Source organism: Chamaea fasciata, unplaced genomic scaffold, assembly GCF_029207755.1.
Source record: "Chamaea fasciata isolate MVZ Bird 193981 ecotype frontalis unplaced genomic scaffold, bChaFas1.0.hap1 SCAF_6, whole genome shotgun sequence".
Classification (NCBI taxonomy): domain Eukaryota; kingdom Metazoa; phylum Chordata; class Aves; order Passeriformes; family Sylviidae; genus Chamaea; species Chamaea fasciata.
The window spans coordinates 723,353-742,400 of record NW_027094091.1 but is presented as its reverse complement, the minus strand read 5'-3'; the positions used below and the strand labels follow the sequence as shown (position 1 = coordinate 742,400).

At 57.8% G+C, this 19,048-nt stretch overlaps 3 protein-coding genes across 5 annotated transcripts; 2 read left to right on the top strand and 1 right to left on the bottom strand.

The window, feature by feature from the left end:
* Positions 1–2,149: 2,149 nt before the first annotated feature.
* LOC136290485 (homeobox protein not2-like) lies at positions 2,150–7,478 on the top strand. Of its 3 annotated transcripts, none has more exons than XM_066184905.1 (3): positions 2,150–2,200; positions 4,886–5,094; positions 5,877–7,478. In XM_066184905.1, the coding sequence occupies exons 2-3, from the start codon at positions 4,963–4,965 to the stop codon at positions 6,033–6,035; spliced, it is 291 nt and encodes a 96-aa protein (XP_066041002.1). In that variant the 5' UTR covers positions 2,150–2,200; positions 4,886–4,962; the 3' UTR covers positions 6,036–7,478. The 3 variants fall into 3 exon arrangements, with proteins under 3 accessions (XP_066041002.1, XP_066041003.1, XP_066041001.1); XM_066184906.1 differs by lacking the exon at positions 2,150–2,200 and adding an exon at positions 2,370–2,393; XM_066184904.1 differs by lacking the exon at positions 2,150–2,200 and adding an exon at positions 4,438–4,514.
* Positions 7,479–8,668: 1,190 nt separating this feature from the next.
* SMYD5 (SMYD family member 5) lies at positions 8,669–16,015 on the top strand. The gene is made up of 13 exons (XM_066185108.1): positions 8,669–9,360; positions 9,533–9,641; positions 10,347–10,486; positions 10,669–10,790; positions 11,379–11,448; positions 11,607–11,711; positions 12,157–12,219; positions 12,379–12,449; positions 12,769–12,875; positions 13,110–13,166; positions 13,434–13,528; positions 13,790–13,860; positions 14,346–16,015. Exons 1-13 carry the CDS (start codon positions 9,295–9,297, stop codon positions 14,482–14,484), a joined length of 1,215 nt encoding a protein of 404 aa, XP_066041205.1. The 5' UTR covers positions 8,669–9,294; the 3' UTR covers positions 14,485–16,015.
* Positions 16,016–16,090: 75 nt separating this feature from the next.
* On the bottom strand, positions 16,091–18,877 carry PRADC1 (protease associated domain containing 1). Its single transcript, XM_066185109.1, has 5 exons — positions 18,809–18,877; positions 17,867–17,967; positions 17,482–17,591; positions 16,701–16,868; positions 16,091–16,485 (listed from the first exon to the last, which is right to left on the bottom strand). The coding sequence occupies exons 1-5, from the start codon at positions 18,858–18,860 to the stop codon at positions 16,365–16,367; spliced, it is 552 nt and encodes a 183-aa protein (XP_066041206.1). The 5' UTR covers positions 18,861–18,877; the 3' UTR covers positions 16,091–16,364.
* Between the last annotated feature and the right edge of the window lie 171 nt (positions 18,878–19,048).

Below are 19,048 nucleotides of genomic sequence, written 5' to 3'. Positions count from 1 at the left end.
ATTCCCAGTGAGAATCTGGTGGGATTTGAGCGGGAATCCAACCTGGGAGAGGTGTCTGTGCCATCCACAGCTCCCCACCAGCCCATGCGGCCGTGCCTGGCTCCAAGGGTGTCACCCAGGGATGGCACCAGGTCAGGTCACCTCGGATCCCGTGCGAGTTCCTGAGGTGCTTGTCCCGTATCCCAAATATTCCGACACACTCCAGCACACCTGGACAGGTACAGACACATTCCCCTTGGCACAGGGGCAGGATGTGCTGGCACAGCCCGTCCTGGGGTCTGTAGGGTGCCCTGAGGAGTGTGGGGGCTCCTGTGAGGGGGTGTCAGGGGAATGGGGCCGAGGGATCCTGTTTGTGTCCCTGGGGAAGGATTTGGTACTGCTGTGAGGTGTCCATTGGGAAGGAGTTCAGGTGTTGTTTGGGATGTCTGGGGAGGGAACAGGTGTTGGCGTAGGGGGCCATGAGGAAGGAAGCATAATCCGTGGGGCATCCTTGGGGAAGGAGGGGTGTGGTGGTCCTTGGGGAAAGAGGAGGTCATTGTAGGGGAAGATGCAGGGCAGGTGGCACTGGAGGTGACAGCAGGGAAAGAGGGGTGTCCATGGGGTGCCAGGGTGGAAGGAGCGGTGTCTGTGGGAGTGCTGGCATGGAATGTGGGGCTGTCAGGCTGGAATGGGGGATCTGTGGGGCTGTCAGTGTGGAACAGGGATCAGTGGGGTGTCAGTGTGGAATGGGGATCAGTGGGGTGTCAGTGTGGAATGGGGGATCAGTGGGGCTGTCAGTGTGGAATGTGGGATCAGTGGGGTGTCAGTGTGGAATGGGGATCTGTGGGGTGTCAGTGTGGAATGGGGATCTGTGGGGTGTCAGTGTGGAATGGGGGTTCAGTGTGGCTGTCAGTGTGGAACAGGGATCTGTGGGGCTGTCAGTGTGGAATGGGGGATCAGTGGGGCTGTCAGTGTGGAATGTGGGATCAGTGGGGTGTCAGTGTGGAATGGGGATCTGTGGGGTGTCAGTGTGGAATGGGGGATCAGTGGGGCTGTCAGTGTGGAACAGGGATCTGTGGGGCTGTCAGTGTGGAATGGGGGTTCAGTGGGGCTGTCAGTGTGGAATGGGGATCCGTGTGGAAGCAGGGCTCTCCATGGAGGAGCCTGGGTGTAAGGAGGGTTTCCACGGGAGTGTCGGTGGGGAGGAAGAGGTGTCTGTGTGGAAGCTGGGGTGTCCTTGGGAATGTCGACAGGGGAGCAGGATGTCCATGGGGGAGCAGGGGTGTGGGTAGGGAAGCAGGAGTATTGCTGGGGGACCAGGGGTATTGGTGGGGTGTCAGTAGGGAAGTAGGGGTGTTGGTGGGGGTGTCAGTGGGGAAGCAGGAGTATTGCTGGGGGACCAGGGGTATTGGTGGGGTGTCAGTAGGGAAGTAGGGGTGTTGGTGGGGGTGTCAGTGGGGAAGCAGGAGTGTAAGTGGGGTGTCAGTAGGGAAGCAGGGATATTGCTAGGGGAGCAGGGGTGTCAGTGGGGTGTCGGTGGGGGACCAGGGGAGCCGGTGGGGTATTGCTGGGGGGCCAGGGGAGCCGGTGGGGGACCAGGGGAGCCGGTGGGGGGCCAGGGGTGCCGGTGGGGTATTGCTGGGGGCCAGGGGAGCCGGTGGGGGACCAGGGGAGCCGGTGGGGTATTGCTGGGGGGCCAGGGGAGCCGGTGGGGGACCAGGGGAGCCGGTGGGGGGCCAGGGGTGCCGGTGGGGTATTGCTGGGGGCCAGGGGAGCCGGTGGGGGACCAGGGGAGCCGGTGGGGGTGCAGCTGGCAGCCGGCGGGGTGTGTGCAGCCCCCGCCTCCCCCCCCCCCGCCGTCACTTTGCATATAGCACCGCGGCTGTCCCCGGCCCTCCGCCCTCCATATAAGCGGCCGGGGGCGGCGGTGGCCACACCGGCCCGGCCATGCTGCAGAGCCCGGCGCTCCCCCGGCCCGCAGCGCCGCCCTCCAAGACCCCGTTCCACATCGAAGCGCTGCTGGCCCGGGAAGCGCCGCGCCGCAGCTCCGCCGCCCCCGCGATCCGCGGGCCGGCGGCTCCTGGCTGGCCCCCGGCGGGAGCCGCAGCCGGGCCGGCACCGCCGGGAACACCCCCGGGAACACCCCCCGGAACACCCCCGGGAACGGGGCTGGGGCCGCTGCCCGCAGCCTGGGGCTGGGGCTGGGGCTGGCCCGGCGCAGGTGAGCGGGGTCCGGGGATGCCCCGCACGGGGACGGGATGCGGGAGCGGCCCGCTGGGGGATAGCGGCGTCGGGGTCACCCCAAAGCGCGGCGTTTCGCCGCTGCTGGGGTAGCTGCGTTCCTGCAGCCTCCGCAGAGACGAAGCGTTGGGCTGCGGGACAGGGACGAGGGAGAGGGAAAACTTTCCTTAGAGGTTTTTTTTTTTTCCCCCCCCTCTCTTTTAGTGATCGATATAGGGAGACGAAATGAACGTTTTGTGTTGTTTTGGGGTTTTGGGGGGTTTATTTGTGTTTTGTGGGGATTTTGTTTCGGGGTGGGTTTTTTTTGGTGTTTTTTTTTTTTGTTGTTGGTTGGGGGTTTTTGTGTTTTTTTTTTTTGTGGTTTTGTTTTTTGGGTTTTTTTTGGTTTGTTTTTTTTGTTTTTTTGTTTTTTTTGTTTTTTAATATTGCGAGGGAGTTTCTAACACACTCTTTTTTTGATAAAAGAGCCTGTGATCGATTCCTAAAGATGCTACGGGATTTTACTAATCCATCATTCAGTCCCCAGTCCAGAACCTGGCGCAGAATATCCAAACTCACTGTTTCCATTTGAGACGGAGAATAAAAAATGGAATAGACTGAATAGTAAAGGGACAGAGCTAAAAAGAGTATTCCAGCGCCTGGGCTAGTGGAAGGTGTCAGGGGTTGGGACTGGATGATCTTTAAGGACTTTTCCAACCCAAAGCAATCTGATTCTGTGAGGTTTTACGGGTGACTTTACACACATGGGCATTTATTTCACCTCTTCATATATCAGGAAGGCACTTCACTGCCAGAGTTTTAATCAAAAACTTGCTGTGATTTCCCAAAGCCTCGCTCCCAAAATTAATTTCTTCGCCTCTGCTGCTATGTGGGTCCCTCTTCTCCCAAATTTGCCCTCATCCCTTTCTAATTTTGCTTTCCCTGCAATTTTTCACTCATAGAAGTGAAACTGCCAAGTGTTTTGCGGCACCTGGCCCTCAAAACTTCATCTTTTCAGTGCTGAGGCATCTAAGGAAAAATGTTTTTGTTGTTCTGGGTAATATTTACACCGTGGTGATGGATGATACTGCCTGGTCTCTCAGGCTCTTATTTTCACTGGAACTTTATAAGGACAAGGACCAAGGGATTTTTAAAAATATCTCCATTCGGAGAGAATGGAATTAGGTATTCCTTTTTGGCATTCAGAGCGTGATCTTGCTGTTGTCCAGGCAAAACCTGCAGCCGGGCCCATATTCCAGGTGTATAAAGAGCTCCAGATTTGATCCTGATGCTACAATATTTAGCCAACCATTTCATGTATTATTTCTTTGACGAGACAGCATCTGCGGAACTGTGTTAATCTTTATATGTCAAACATCCAGGTATGAAAACACAGTTAAACAATTTGCACAGCGACTTCCACTCAGCATTTCGCGTTGGAAATTACACTTGCCATTATCCCGGCGTTAAAATGGAAACAAAAAAGTGACGGGTGAAAAGATTTTAACGACGAAAATAGTTTTAAGTGCAATTACAGCTGTTAAGCTGTCAGGTCTCCGTCCCACAAATCCTTAAACACGCGCAGAACTTCCACCCAATTAATGAAAATAAGTAGGTCAAGGTGCAGGATTGCGCCTGGAGAACGTGACAAGATCAGTCATTAAAGAAGAGATAAAAGTAGCAGGTGTGAATGGGGATCATTACGTGCAGTATTTCCATAAAAAACCAGAGGAACCTGTCTTGCCACAATATTTTGGAACAGCAGAGATGGGGACCATTAACGGCCCGATCCTGCCAGTGCATTCGGTGCTTTCCACACGGAGAATCCCGCTGGTTGTAATTAGTGGATTATTTTGAAGTGAAGCCGGCGCTCGGAGAAGCCGTGGTGCCATCAGTGCTGGCCATCCCTGGCTCCCAAACCCTTCCCGCTGTGCTGTGAGCCCTGGAGGAGTTCTCCAGTGCGACCACCTGGGCATGGAATGGCAGAACGCTTGGGCTGGGAAGGGATTTTCAGGGACCTGCAGTGAGCAGGGACATCAGCTGGATCCGGGAGGATGAGGGATTGAGGGAGACCTGCTCTCAGTCAGGTGCCAGCGGCAGCGTCGGTGTTGGATTGTATGTTAATTTATGCTAATTGCGGTTATCCTCAGGCCACAGCTGGAGAGGAGACAGCTCAGAGACACTTGTTAGCCATGCTAAATCCTCAGCACCCCCTGGGAACTCGATGGGGAGCAGAGGTGCAGGATGTGGCCCTGCATGAGAGCTGGACACTGAGCCCGTGTGCCAAGGGAAGGGGGAAACTGGGCCAATCCGGGGTAAACTCCCCCAAACTTTGAGCATTTCCAGTTTGGGGGGTCTTGACACAGAGGTGGGATTTTTGTTTTCTGCAGCTCTTAATGCAATTCATTATCCTGTTCCGAAGGTCCTGTGCAGGCAAAGGTCAAATCCTGCCCACCTCACTGAATGCTGATTTCTTTGGATCTGGCTACATGTCCAGGTGCACCTTGAGGGTAAAACCACAAGACAGGCCCTCAAAAGTTCTTTTGCTCCAGCTTTTCATGAGAAAAGGAGCCTAGACGAGATAATCCGGGTAGGGACAGGACAGGCACATCCCTGCTGGCTTTGGTGCTGCTTTCTCCCAGCTCCTTTAGTGCAGACCCCTTCCATTTTTTGCTGCTTTCTGCAGGTCTGGACTTGTCTCACTGTGTCGGGACCAGCTCGTTGGGTCCCACCGGGCCTTGGAGGTCGGGGGGGCCCTGCAAGATGAAGAGAGTCCGCACGGTCTTCAAACCAGAGCAGCTGGAGCGGCTGGAGCAGGAGTTCCTCAAGCAGCAGTACATGGTGGGCACCGAGAGGGTGGACCTGGCTGCAACTCTGCACCTCACCGAGACCCAGGTAAAGGATGTGGGAGCTGAGCTGCTGGAACTGATCCTGGGGCTGCTCTGGGCTGATGTTCCCACTGGGAAGCGTGGTGGGAGGAGGACACGGTGCCGAGTGACCGTGACCCAGGTGACATTGAAGAGATGTGCCGGGAGTTTGGATGGTTTCTGGATTAGATTTCTGAACCCATGCAGTGGAACAAAAAGCATTCGGGAGCACAACGCTGCTGTGCTTTAGAGTTGGAGCTGGGTTGGTTGCTGTGTCTGCATTGTTACGATCCTCTGGAGACTGTTTCAAGTGTCCTTTCATGACACTGGATATAATTATTTCCCTGCTCTGCCATGTGAGTTCCTGCTCCTGCCACAGTAAACTGCTTGTTTGGTGTGGAAAGAAGGAGCCAGGTGATCTTCCACAGTGGGATCTAAACTCAGCTGGCAAACAGGGAGAGCAAAACAAAGCCAGTTCTGGGGGGACAAGGGATAATTATCAGGGGTCTCGTCATGCCCTGTGGCAACTGCAGTCCTGGGGATGGGTTCAGAGGCTCCTTAGGGAGCTGCTTCTTCACTTCCCTGACCCTTCTCATTGCAGCTGCATCCCCCTGTGCCCCGATCCTTTCCCGTCAGCACTCTGCCCTCCATAGTTTCCCCTCCTCCTGTTCTCATTCACTATTCCCTGAGAGGATAATGCACATCCCCATTTTCAGGAACTCTGCTTTCTGGGGATATCCACCTCGGAAGCACGTGCCACTAGAAAAGGCTCCCAGAGCCCTTGGATTGAGCTGTTGTGTTCCCATCCAGGTCAAAGTGTGGTTCCAGAACCGGAGGATCAAGTGGAGGAAGCAGAGCATGGAGCAGAAGGCGGCCAAGCTGTCGCAGTTCGGGGTGATCCAGCCTGCGAGCGCCGACTCCACGGACAGCAAGGACCACGAAGAGGACACTGTGGACGTGGAGCTTTGAACAGCCGAGGAGATTGGGCTGGTTTTTGGTGCCTGGGGACGTGTCTGTGCTGCTTTGGTCCTAGTGAGACTGATCTGAGAGCTACAGGACTAAACTGCAGCTGGCTGGAAAGTTTCTTTGGCTGCTGTTTGGTAGCCAAGAGCTGTAATTCCTGGGGCTTCATCACTTGATGGCAGGTGATCTCCTGTTTGCCCATGAGGCGCCAGGACGCACAGAGAGGCTGAGGTGACAATCAGGGTGTCTCTGGTGCTGGGGTGAGAACTGGAGAGTGACTGATACTGGAGTGACAATCAGAGAGTCGTTCTGATGTTGGGGTGACAATCTGCTGGTTTTTCTGCTGTTGGGGATGACAATCAGGGGGTTACTCTGAAGCTGGGGTGACAATCAGAGGGTGACTTTGATGTTGGGGTGACAATCAGTCTGATGCTGGGCAGGCGATGGGCTGCTGTCTCTGACGGCTCTGAGCACCAGGGCATTTCAAACCAGGGTCACTTAAGTTACATGTGGCTGTGTGCTCCAAGGAGGAAGGAGGAGAATCTCTCTGACGGCGTTTTCTTCTCAACTTGACTCCCATGTTTGATGTTCAGATCAATCACAACCAAAACACCCCCAAAGGGAAGCCCTTTGCTCGCACCCGCAGACTCCTGCAGTGCCGTGAGCAGGGTCTGCAGCAGAAATGCCTCCTCCTGTCAGTGCCTCGGTGAAATCTGTGCCTTTTGCCTGGCTCCTGCACTCAGCCCCGGCGGTCTCTGTCCCCTGGCACTGCTGTCCTCGCCCAGGTTGTGTGCGTGTGTGTGTGCGTGTGTGTGTGTGTGCTGCTGCTGCTGCAGGGAAGCTGGGCTGGCCGAGCTGCAGGGCTGGAGGCTGCAGTAAAAAACCAGCTCCCAACACCTCTGCAGCTCCAGCCGGCCCCCTGCCCCGCGGCCAGATGTGCCAGATGTGCCATTGCGGCCCAGACACGGCAGCGGCTCTGTTCTCTCCTCATTATCCCCGCACGTGCCCTGGGACACGGCACCTGCAGCGCTCCCAGCACATCTGGAGCAGTCCGATGGGGTTAACAGCTGGATTTTTGGGGGGTCAGGAATAAGGACTCAGGCTGTCACCTTGCCTTCCGACCGCTGCCCAGGGCCCATCAGCTCAGGATAATTTATTCAGTCTCTGACCTAGAACACTGTATATCACTTTACTCTTATATTGTTATTTATAGAGTTGGTTGTTTGGGGGTTTTTTTTGCCTTAATGCGTGTCACTTATTTATTTGCTTTGTCTGTTGATAAAAATCGAGTTAGTTAAGGGATTGAATGAGTGTAAAAAAAAAAATCGAAAAATATCCAACTGCTCACTTTAATTTTCAATTGAAATTAGTAACAAAAAAAAATTAAACCAAATGTATTTTCATTCTTCTAAGAGTTTGAGGGATTTTTTCTTAATAAACTATTTTGGACAAAATATACACTAAAGATTTTTTTTTTTCGATTGCTTGATGACCCCATTTCAAAGTAAATGAAGGGAGTTGCTATCTCTGGGCTGGTTCCTGCGGAGATAAAACTACATTTTCAGTAAGAGCAGTCATGCCTGGTGAGAATGGGCTCCTGGAGAACAAGAACCTGTGTCTGCAGGTGGATGTGACCAAACCTCTGCAGCTCCAGCTCTGCCAGCCTGAGGGAATGGAGCGTGTCCAGGGAAGGGAATAGAGCTGGGAAAGGGGCTGCAGAATTCCTGAGGGAGCTGGGAAAGGGCTGGAGAATTCCTGAGGGAGCTGGGAAAGGGGCTGGAGAATTCCCGAGGGAGCTGGGAAAGGGGCTGGAGAATTCCCGAGGGAGCTGGGAAAGGGGCTGAGCCTGGAGAAAAGGAGGCTCGGGGGGGACCTGGTGGCTCTGCACAAGTCCCTGCCAGGAGAGGACAGCCGGGGGGAAATGTGGGATCTTATCCCAGGGAACAGGGACAGGAGGAGAGGGAATTACAGAATCATTGAGGCTGGAGAATCCCTCCAAGGCCACCGAGTCCCAGCTTTTCCCCAGCCCAGAGCAGAGTGCCAGCTCCAGGAATTCCCTGGACGCCTCCAGGGACTGCGACTCCAAACCTCCCTGGGCTGCCCCTGCCAAGGCCTGAGCATTCTTTCCATGAAGAAATCACTGAGGAAATGGCCTCAGGTAATGTTTATATTGGAAAATTCATTCACAGGAAGGTCTGGCCAGCCCTGGCACAGGGCAGGTGTGGAAACTCCATCCCCGGAGGGATTTAAAAGCCGTGTGGATGTGGCACTTGGGGACACGGCTCGGCGATGCCCTTGGCAGTGCCAGGGAACACTGGACTCTTAAGTCTTACGGGGCTTTCCCCACGTAAATATTCCACGAAGCGCGGAGGATGTAATGGCGACAGGAGTCACGGCGGCATTGTCCCTCCTGCTCCTTGTCCCTGTGATGGAGCACAGCCTGCGCCGCATCCACAGCACCGCCTGGGAAAGGTGGCCCTTGGCAGCCGGCTTGTCCCTTGTCGCCCAGCCTCGTCACCCGGCGTCGTGTCCCCGCCACGAGCCGACAGTGACATCTAGTGACACCAAATGTCTCCCCAAAGGCCCGAGTGCCGGGATCGCCCCGAATTCCCGACCCTGCTCCCGCCGCCCGGCCGGCGAGGAGCGGGGCTGAGCCGCGGCGCTGTGATCTGTAAATGCAACCGAACGCGCATTTATTTCCGTGCGATCTAAGGCTTTGCAGACCCGCCAGGCAGGAGGCGAGAGGGCAGAGCGGCCACGGCGGCGCGTTCGAAAGGCGTTTTGGGGGAAGACGGGCCGGTTTTGGGGGCGCAGGGCGACGCCTCCTCGCTCCACGAGGGGAGACCTGCGGTGAGCGGGGAACTCGTGTTCCCGCCTGGCACGGCTGTGACGGCTGTTCCTCTGTAATAGTCATTGTTTTGGCGGAGAGACGTCGAACTCTTGTACGATTTGCAGCGGGAGCGCCCCGGCCCCGTTTCGGGGTGTTTTTGGAGGTTTTTTTGCGGTGTTTTTTGGGGTGTTTTAGGGTGTTTTGGCGGTGTTGGCAGACGCCGGCGGGGGGCTGCGGACGGGGGGGCAAGATGGCCGCCGGCCCCCGCGCGCCCCGCGGCTGAGGGGGGCGATGGCGAGCGCGGGGCCCTGAGGGGCGCAGGGGGCGGGCGCGGAGGAGGAGGAGGAGGAGGAGGAGGAAGAAGAGGAGGAGGAGGAGGAGGAAGAGGAAGAGGCGCTGCCCGGCGGGTCAGGGCGGGGAAGTCGCCGCCCGAAGATGGCGGCCGCGGCGGGGCCACACGCCGGGGCTGCGGCGGAGGCGCGGTTCATCAGCAGCGCCAAGGTGAGCAGCCCGCGGTCTCCCCTCCGTGAGGGTCCCTCCCTTCCCGCAAAGCTCGGGGGGGGCGGAGGGAGTAGAAGCCCGCAGGCTTCCCCTCGGGATCGGGGGATTCCCTCAGCTCCCGGGTATGACTCGGCTTCGGGCGCGTCCCTGACCCGCGGTTGTCCCTCGGCAGGGAAAGGGCTTGTTCGCCACCAAAAACATCCGCAAAGGGGAAACGGTGTTCGTGGAGAGGCCGGTGGTGTCATCCCAGTTCCTCTGGAATGCCCTGTACAACTACCGAGGTGAGCGGCTGGCGCCGGTGGCGTGTGCCCGTCGCTGTCCCCTGTCCCGGTGGGGTGACCGCGGGACCCCGGAGGAGCTGCCCGGTACCGAGGGAGGGGTTTGGGGTTGTCTTAGCGCCTCTGGAAAGGTGGCCCTGCTGCCTTTTCTGCCTCTGCACTAAACTGTTGACAAGTTGAAGTGTCATCTGAGGGATGGTGACTTCCGTCAGCTCTGGAGGAATGTGCCTGGTGCCACCATAGAGTCTTGGAATGGCTTGGGTTGGAACGGGCCTTAAAGATCATATTCTACCCCAAGGAGACCTTGCCCTAGCCCACACTGCTCCAAGCCCTATCCCCTTGTTGCTCTCTGGTGTTGGTACCAGCTGTTCACTTGCCCTGGGTTCTGGCCCTTTTCCTTTCTGAAGGCTTTTCTGTGGTGTCCATCCATCCATCCATCCATCCATCCATCCATCCATCCATCCATTCATCCATTATCAATCCATCCATCATCCATTATCAATCCATCTATCCATCCATCCATTCTCCATCCATCAATCCATTCTCCATCCATCCATCCATCCATCCATCCATCCATCCATCCATCCATCATCCATTATCAATCCATCCATTCCTCCATCTTTCCATCCGTCCATCCCTCCATCTATCCTCCCTCCATCCATCCATTCTCCATCTCTCCATCCCTCCATCCCTCCTGTCTCCCCACAGCCTGTGACCACTGCCTGCGAGCGCTGGAGACGGCGGAGGAGAACGCCCAGCGCCTGCTGGGGAAGAGCTCTCTGGTGCTGCCTCACCCGGAGCAGTGCAGCATCAGGAAAGACCTGCACCAGCAGTGTCCCCGCTGCCAGGTACTGTGCTCCTCTTGGGATCCTCGAGTCCTTTCCCTCTAGCCAGCCTCTTGTGCTCTCTGCCTTTCCATGCTATGGGCCAAAGAGGCAGCGCTCTGCTGGTCACGGAGGGGGCGCAGCTGGCTCCAGGAGCCCCTTTTCCTGCTGCCACAGCCAACGGCAGCGCTGTCCCCTCGCTCTAGGTGACGTACTGCAGTGCAGAATGCAGGCAGGCAGCTCTGGAGCAGTACCACCAGGTGCTCTGCCTCGGCCCGTCCCGGGACGACCCCACACACCCGCTCAACAAGCTGCAGGAGGCATGGAGGTAGGGCCTGAGCTGCCTGCTGCTCCACGGGCAGGGGAGGTGGCTCTCCCGGGCTGGTTCCTTGCTTTGCATCCCTGCACAGCGTGGCTGGAGGGTGGGGACGGCCGTGGGACACTGCCCAGCTCTTCCTCCTGGTTGGGTGTTGTGATGTTGGCAGCCCAACAGCTGAGCACTCCTTCTCCCACTGAAGAGCTACAAAGTGCTGAGCTGCCCATCCCTCACTCGTGCAGTTTTATGGTGCTCCTGCAGATCTCCAGCCTCTGGGAGATCGTCCTTGCAGCATCCCGTGGCTCCCTGTTTAAAAAAAATGGTCCTGGAGGGGATACACAACATCCCTGACCCAAACCTTGTCCCAAGCCCCAGCAGAGTGAACAGGACAGAAGGGATTGCTTTTATGGTTGGAGCAGGAAGGTGGGTGCAGGTTTCTCTCCACTGGACCCCCACACAGCAGTGCTGCACTAACAGCTTCGGTGTGATGGATCAGTGCAGGCCTGACCACAGCTATGGCAGCTGCCCCAGCCTCCCTCCGGCTTTTCACTCCCATGCCAGCCCTGATCTGCTCACCTCTTCCCCATCTGAATCCCACAGAAACATGCATTACCCTCCAGAGACCTCCAGCATCATGCTGATGGCCAGGATGGTTGCCACCATCAAACAGGTACACTGGGTGGTTTTGTTGTCCCACTGTGGATGGTATTCCCGGGGCTCTGTTTCCTTGGCCTGCCTTTCTCAGCATTTTTTCTGACAATCCTCCCTCCCTCTGGGCTGGGGAGGAAAGTGGTGTTGGTGCAATGCCTCTGCTGATTCTTTTGTCAGGCTAAAGACAAGGAGTGGTGGATCAAGGCCTTCTCCCAGTTCTGCAGCAAGACAGCGAATGAAGAAGAGGAGATTGTGCACAAGCTGCTGGGGGACAAATTTAAGGTAGGACCCAACAGCTTTTGAATCCTTGAGCCTTCCTTCTCCTGCCTGTGTCTGTGAGCCCACAGATGCAAAAGCCTCACTTATTACAGCAGGGATAGGAAACACTGGAAACCCCAGGCTCAAAGGGAGGGCCCTGACAGTGAGGAAGTGGCAGCTTAGAGGGTTCTGGCCTTGTGATGCTTTCATGGGATACGCTGCTCCTTCCTGTGGAGGAGATGTTCCTGCTGTGGGCTGGGACAGCGTGATATTTAGCTGCTGAGTAGGTGGCTCTTGCTGCAAAAATGGGCTGATTTGATGGCTGTGAGGGCAGCAGCCTCCAGCCATGCAGGGCAGGCCGGGGGGCCCGAGTCCTCCTGGAGCCTGGGGGCTGTGCTGGGCTCGGGCTCAGCCCGGGGCTGGCACCCACAGCACCTCTCCCCCTGACCGTGCTGCTGTGTCCTGCCAGGGCCAGCTGGAGCTGCTGCGCCTGCTCTTCACCGAAGCCCTTTATGACGAATATCTCAGCAGGGTGAGTGCACTTGCCTCCCAGACAGCCCAGGAGCACTGGCCAGGGCTTCCCCTGGGACTCTGCTCCCCCAAAGCTCCCTGTGGCGCTCGAAGCATTGCGGAGCGAGGTGCTGCTGCAGGCTGGCCTGGCCTCAGTTCCTTTGTCCTCTCCCTTGTGCAGTGGTTCACCCCAGAAGGCTTTCGATCCCTCTTTGCCCTCGTGGGGACCAATGGCCAGGGCATAGGAACCAGGTAATGGGGCTTTGGGGCTGCTCCTTGCAGGGCAGTGGAGATGAGGAATGTGACTGGCTGGGTCTAAGAGGAGGGGCGGGAGAGGCAGACTTAAAAACTTCCTCCTGCTTGTGTCCAACCCTTTCACATCCCTCTGCCAGACCTTGGCTGCTCAGAGCCACCTTGGATCCCCTCTGCAAGGTCCCACTGTGTACTGACAGCACTGTGGGGCTGTGGCAGTGTCCCCTGTCTCCCTGACAGCCCTGTGGGGCTGTGACAGTGTCCCACTGCTCCCTGACAGCCCTGTGGCTCTGTGACAGTGTCCCCTGTCTCCCCCCAGCTCCCTGAGCCAGTGGGTGCACGCGTGCGACGCGCTGGATCTGCCCATGCTGCAGCGGGAGGAGCTGGACGCCTTCATCGACCAGCTCTACAAGGACATTGAGAAGGGTGAGGCTCTGTGGGACTGCAGGGACAGCACAGGGAGCCTCAGGGTATGAGTCTTTGTCCTCCATTCCCTCCCACTGTGAGGGAAAAGCTGTTGGGAAATCACCCTGCAGCACCCGGCCCCAGAGCAGTGCTGGCTGTGGGTGTTCCGAGTTGAAGGACGTTCCTTGGTGTTCGTGTGTGGAAGAGCTGGAATGGACCATGCAAAGCTCTAACCCCTCTCTCTCTGTGCTGCAGAGTCAGGAGAGTTCCTCAACTGCGAGGGATCAGGGCTCTACGTGCTGCAGAGCTGCTGTAAGTAACACAAGGACTGGGAGGAAAACCAGTGGTGAGGAGGGAAATGTCCCGTGCTAGGCTGGCTCGCCTCTTCCTCTGGAGAAAGGGGTTTGTGCTTGCCATCTGTGGGATGGGATGGCGTGGATGTGATGGGTACTGCTCTCTCAGTGTTCCCTGGCACCTTGCCCAGCTGTGGAATGGCCAGTCTTGCCTTGGATGCACTCAGATGTGATGTGGTTCCAGGAGCCACTCAGGCACATAGCGAAGAGATTGTGTTGCCCGTAGGTAACCACAGCTGCATCCCCAATGCTGAGACATCCTTCCCAGAAAACAACTTCCTCCTGCATCTCACTGCTCTGGAGGACATCGAAGCAGGAGAGGTGAGACAGCAGGGCCTGGGTGGACCTGAGGTGACATCACAGCCTGGCATCATCCCTGTGTCCCCCACATCCTCTGTGGACCCCAGCCCCAAAACCTCCTGTGTCCTGCATCATCTTGATAGAGGAATTCAATCCCCATCCCATGTAGGGGCTGCCAGACCCCACGTTTCTGCCTGATTCTGAGAGGGGCTGTGACAAATGCTGCTGCTTTGGGATCGTGGGGAGCCGTTCTGAGCCCAGCCCCTTTCTGTTTGCTCACAGGAAATCTGCATCAGTTACTTAGATTGCTGCCAGAGGGAGCGGAGCAGACACAGCCGCAACAAGATACTCAGGTAGGGGCTGCCTGGAGGTACCTGGGGGGGAACTCACACTCCTTACACCCCAAACAGTCCATCAGGGCAGTGTGTGCCTTGGGGTGGGCTGTGCATGGGCTGCTGTGAACTTCGGTGGGCTTGTGGCAGGGGGTGTGTGCAGCACGTGGTGCTTCTGGTGCTCCGAGCTCCTTGTAATGTGTTGTAGCCGTGGGGACCAAGGATTTGGGTTCCCCACTCTCTCTGCAGGCTTACACCTGCAGACCCTTCCTTTTCCTTCTCTGTTCCTCAATAGTAGAGGTTCCTGCTGGGGGTCACTGTCCCCCTGTGGGGCTGAGAAATCCCCCTCTCCACCCAGGGTACCTTTACCCTGCCTGAGCCAGCAGGATGGAACCCCCAAACTCCTCTGGGTGTGTGTGACACATTTAGCCCCTTGCCCAGCAGCAGGGTGGGATTGTCCCAGCCTCAACACCATCCCTGTGTCTCCTGCCTTCCCTCCCTGCCAGGGAGAACTACTTGTTTACCTGCTCGTGTCCCAAGTGCCTCGCACAAGCCGACGACGCCGACGTGACGTCGGACGAGGAGGAGGAGGGCGAAGGAGAGACGGACGACGCGGAGCTGGAGGACGAGATGACGGATGTGTGACCCTGGCCCCGGGCGAGAGGAGAGGGAAGGGATGGGACAGGAAGGGAAGGGCCTGGAGGTTCCTCCCAGAGGCAGCAGCTTTAATACTAGAACAGGGTTGTGTTGTGGGGTCGGGTGGTGCCGCAGCGGGACGGCTGGGAGCCGGAGGCAGGCCCTGCTCCCGCCTGTCCGTGTTGTCCCTGTGTGTGTGTGTGTGTCAGGCTGTCCCTGTCCTCCCTGTGAGGACAAGCTGTGAGCCAGTGGCCCTCCCCCACAGCCCAGCTGGCAGTGGGACTCGCAGGGGAGGCTGGAGCAGAGTGGGATCCAGCCAGCCCCTGGTCACCTGTGAGGTGGCCGTGCTGTGTCTGCGCAGGCTGTGGATGCAGAGGAGCTTGTCCTTCCCACCCTGCAGGGACGAGGGGAATGTGTGTGTGTGTCTGTGTGTCCGTGCACGAGGGTACTATTTAATGTCTATATTAGCACTATCTACACACTACGCAGCTGGGGCCCTTATATATCCTCCATTCCATGCCTTGGCCAGCAGTGAGGGGCGCAGGGGTCTTGCAGGGGATGCCTTGGAGGGTGGCCCAGAGCTGGAGTCCAGCAGGGAGAGCAGAGCTGACCCTGCAGACACCTCCTCCCCAGCTCGGCCCATCCCGCCCATGACACAGAGCCCACAGGACTGTGTGGGGATGGAGAATGGAGCTGACATGGCCTGTGGTGGCATCCCAAACCCAGAAGACACTTTGGGTGTTGCAGGGAGTTGTCTCTCCCTCCAGCTGGAGGATTGTGCCTGTGCAGGAGCGGCCATGCCCGGGGATACAGCATGTGCTGGGTGCTCCCACGTGGAGGTGTGCCAGTGCAGAGTGGCCCTACTGGATGTCCCCTTGTCACCCATCCCACGCTGCCACCCTCAAGGCCACACCACAGGGCGCTGTCCCTGCGTGCAGACACCACGTGGCTGGAGGGACAGCACAGCTCCAAGTGACGAACAAGCAGCAGGTCAGGAATGCACCCGGGGTTGTTTCTTTCCTCCGTGGATTTTGGGGAGTTGTTTTCCTGCCGCCATGCCCGTGGCAGCCGGACTGTGGGACTGAGGGTGGCACACCTGTGACACTGCCATCACTGCCAGCCCTGCCTCCTGCTGCTTGTCCCCAGCCGTCCCGGGGCCACATCCCCTTCAGTGTTCGTAATAAACCGAGACTGGTGACAGCTGGGGACCTGTGCTTTGTATCGGTGGGTGCTGAGGGCTGAGACCCAGGGGCTGGGCCGGTGGGGACACGGCTCTGGGGGTGAGGGAACAGACACCTGTGCAAGTGTGGCCTCTGGATTTGTCACCAGCCCACCCCTGGGGACAGGTGCTGGAGGCCGTGCTGTCCCATGGGGCTCTGACTGAGCCCTGCCTCAGCTGCAGGAGGTACTTGGAGAACTTTACTAGGAAAAAATACGGGGATGAGATTTATCCCTTCATTCATTGACTGCTGCGAATAAAAGAGAAACATCCCTTTCTCTAAAACTTAATCAGACTTCATTAGCTCAGACAAAAATATACAGACATCAGGTGAGCCCTGCTGGTACAGACCAAGCCTGTATCGCGCTCCCCCCATCCCTGCCAGTCCTGCATCCCTCCAAATCAGCATCAAATGTTTCCCGGGAAGTGCTGGCCTGCTCTGGGCCCTCACCTCCCTCCCACGCAGTCCCAGCTCGGTGCCAGGCTCAAGGTTCCCCCTGGCATTGGTGTTTGTCCTTGGCCACACACCGGTGCCAGCAGAAAGATCTCCCTGTCACCGAATCCAGCGGGATCTCTGGAGCACGTTGGGATCCTTTCCTCAAACCTGGTCCTTAGGGCAAGATCCTGGGATCCACCAGGAAGTCTTCAATCCACCATAAGCCTTCTGCTGCTACCAGAAGGTCCAGGGGGGCTGCATCATCTCGTAGGTGGGAATGCTGGTGACGTTGACAGGAATGGAGATGACAGCCCAGGGGAGCCCGTGCTGCTCCAGGGAGCGCCTGATCATGTACCTGGAGGGATGGAGGGTGACACATGTTCCCCAAGCTGCCAGGGCTGGGAGACCCGAGCACAAACCACAGCCCAGCTCAAACTCTGCCCGTTAACCATGCAAAATGTGGCTCCTGAAGCCCGGCAGGGCCATGCTGACCCCTGGCACCTCCCCGTTGTCACTGGGCTGTTCCCGTGAGCTGTGCCAGCCCTGGGGAGGCAGCCTGGGCACACGTACCCGTCCCTGCCCAGCAGGAAGAGCGCGGGGATGTCGGCCGTGCGCCGCGAGCTGTCCTGGATCATCTCGATGTAGAAGCTGTCGTTGTCGTAGGCGTTGTCGGCGATGATCACGGCCCGCCCGCCGTGCTCCTGGATCACCCGTGTCTTGGACAGGAACGAGCAGCCCCTGGGGCACACAGGGACCACACCCTGACCAGTCTGTGGTGGCCACAGGCAGCTGCAAAGCCTGAACGTGTCAGAGCTTTCCTGGAGTCACCCCAACTAGGGATTGTCTGCCTGATTCCACACCTCCTCCAAACCCTGCTCCTCTTGAGTGCGTATTTTAGGCACAAGGCACCCACACTCCTAAAACATGAAATGAAATCTTGGAATGGTTTGGGTTGGAAGAGACCTTAAAGCTCATCCAGTTCCACCCCATGCCATGGCATGGCAGGGACACCTTCCACCATCCCAGGGTGCTCCAATCCCCAATGTCCAACGTGGCCTTTGACACCTCCAGGGATATGAGGCATCCAGAATTTCTTTGGGCAACCTGTGCCAGGGCCTCACCACTCTCACAGAGAAGAGTTCTTTCTCACTGTCTAATCTAAATCTACTTTTTCAATCTGAACCCAGACAGGGCTTTTCCTACCTTACCACAGGCTAAAAACCACAAAACGCAATTCTCCAGGGTAGGAACGCCCTGACGTTTCCCTGGTTTATCTGAGTGGGGAAAGCCACAGGAAGAATGTGGAGGTGATGAGGAGACGTGGCCAGGGTCCCCGTGGTGCCAGACCTACCCCCTCTCCACCAAGGCGATCTGGTCCTGGATGAAGACCCCATTGTTCAGCTCTCCGCAGGCCTCCGGAGGATCCGCCGGCACCAGGTGGATCTGCTCGTACCTTGTGTTCTCCCAGGAGACAGGCAGGGGTGAGCCGGGGGGGGATTGGAGCTGCTCTCCCTCCCCAGCCCCACACCCTGCTCAACCCTGTGGGGGAGATTTTGGGGCTCCCAGGGACATTCAGAGCCAGCCCTGGGGCCAATCCCCGCCTCTGGAATCCTGCTGAGGGCAAGGATGCTCGTGGAAGAGCAGTGAGCTCCATTTTAATATCAACTCCAACTCACTGAGGAGCAATATTGGGATGGAGGGACCCCAAACAGACAGATTGGGTTTTTAATACTTACAAACACGCCACCGAAATCCTTGGCTGGGGTGGCGGTGAAGATGTAGCGGATGTCTCCAGGGCTCAGCACTTGGAAGTACAAATACTCATGGATGCGTAAACCTGGGGGTGAAAGGACAGAGCTGAGAGGGAAACTAAAGGCAAACCCCCTGAAACGAAGGGGAAAAGTCTCAGTTACCACTCCTGAACCACGGCGGAGAGAATACGCCCTTCAGCAATGCCAAACCCTGGCTGGAGCCAGGATCCAAAATGCCCCAGAGTTTTGGGGTGTTCCAAAGGCATGTGTGGCAGTTCCCAGGGGCTGGGAAAATCCAGCATTGGGGTGCTCAAGGGGAAAATGCTGCTGGACCATGGAGGGGACAGGGGTGACAGGCACCCAGACTGAGGGGAAACACAGCAGGATCACAAGGCACCGAGGGAAAACGCGCATGATTAGGCGGCAGCAGGAAATGCAATGGAGCCGGGGCGCAGGGATGCGAAATTCACCGGGATTACAGGGCCCAGAGGGGAAATCCAAGGGGAAATGCTGCTGGATTGCGGGGCTGGGTGGGGAAATGCAACGAGGTCGCGGTGCACCGAGGGAATTGCACCAGGATTGGGGTGCAGGAGGGGAAATGCACCCACGCCGGGATGCAGGGAAGGAAAAGCGTCCGGATTGGGGTGCAGGAGGGGGAAATACACCCGGATCGGGACGTAGGAGGAGAAACGCAATTACGTGGGGGAGCACCGAGGGGAAATGCCCCCGTACTCCGATATGGGTACAGGAGGGGAACCGCAACGGGGCCGGGCTGCCGGGAGGGGAAATACGCCGGGATCACGGCGCTCCAAGCGGCCGGCCCGGGATGCCGGGGGTGTGTGCGGGGCCCGGGGGCGCGGTCCGGGTCGTTGCGGCGCGGTCCCGGCCGCTGTCCCCGCTCCGTCCGTCCCTCCGTCCCTCACTCACCGCGGCCCGGGCAGCAGCAGACGCAGAGCCAGAGCCAGAGCCAGAGCAGCATGGCTGCGCCACGCCCCGCCCATCGGCCCGCCTCGCGCTTCCCATTGGCGGGTGATCTTACCGCGCTCCTTCCTATTGGTCTGTGCCGCCATCAATCACGCGCGAGCCGGCGCGGGCGGCTCGCTGTCAGCGCGGCGTCTGCTGCCAAATTCTGAGCCGTCGTATTTCCCCGCGCTGCGCGCCCTCTTC

Excerpts from the sequence above, each read along its gene's own strand:
- SMYD5 (XM_066185108.1), top strand. The coding sequence starts at position 9,295 with ATGGCGGCCGCGGCGGGGCCACACGCCGGGGCTGCGGCGGAGGCGCGG. Across the intron at positions 9,642-10,346 it reads TGCCCTGTACAACTACCGAG|CCTGTGACCACTGCCTGCGA; the intron begins GTGAGCGGCTGG and ends GTCTCCCCACAG. Across the intron at positions 11,449-11,606 it reads TGGTTGCCACCATCAAACAG|GCTAAAGACAAGGAGTGGTG; the intron begins GTACACTGGGTG and ends TTCTTTTGTCAG.
- PRADC1 (XM_066185109.1), bottom strand. The coding sequence starts at position 18,860 with ATGCTGCTCTGGCTCTGGCTCTGGCTCTGCGTCTGCTGCTGCCCGGGC. Across the intron at positions 17,968-18,808 it reads CTGCTGCTGCCCGGGCCGCG|GTTTACGCATCCATGAGTAT; the intron begins GTGAGTGAGGGA and ends TTTCACCCCCAG. Across the intron at positions 16,486-16,700 it reads TTCCTGCTGGGCAGGGACGG|GTACATGATCAGGCGCTCCC; the intron begins GTACGTGTGCCC and ends CCATCCCTCCAG.
- LOC136290485 (XM_066184905.1), top strand. The coding sequence starts at position 4,963 with ATGAAGAGAGTCCGCACGGTCTTCAAACCAGAGCAGCTGGAGCGGCTG. Across the intron at positions 5,095-5,876 it reads TGCACCTCACCGAGACCCAG|GTCAAAGTGTGGTTCCAGAA; the intron begins GTAAAGGATGTG and ends GTTCCCATCCAG.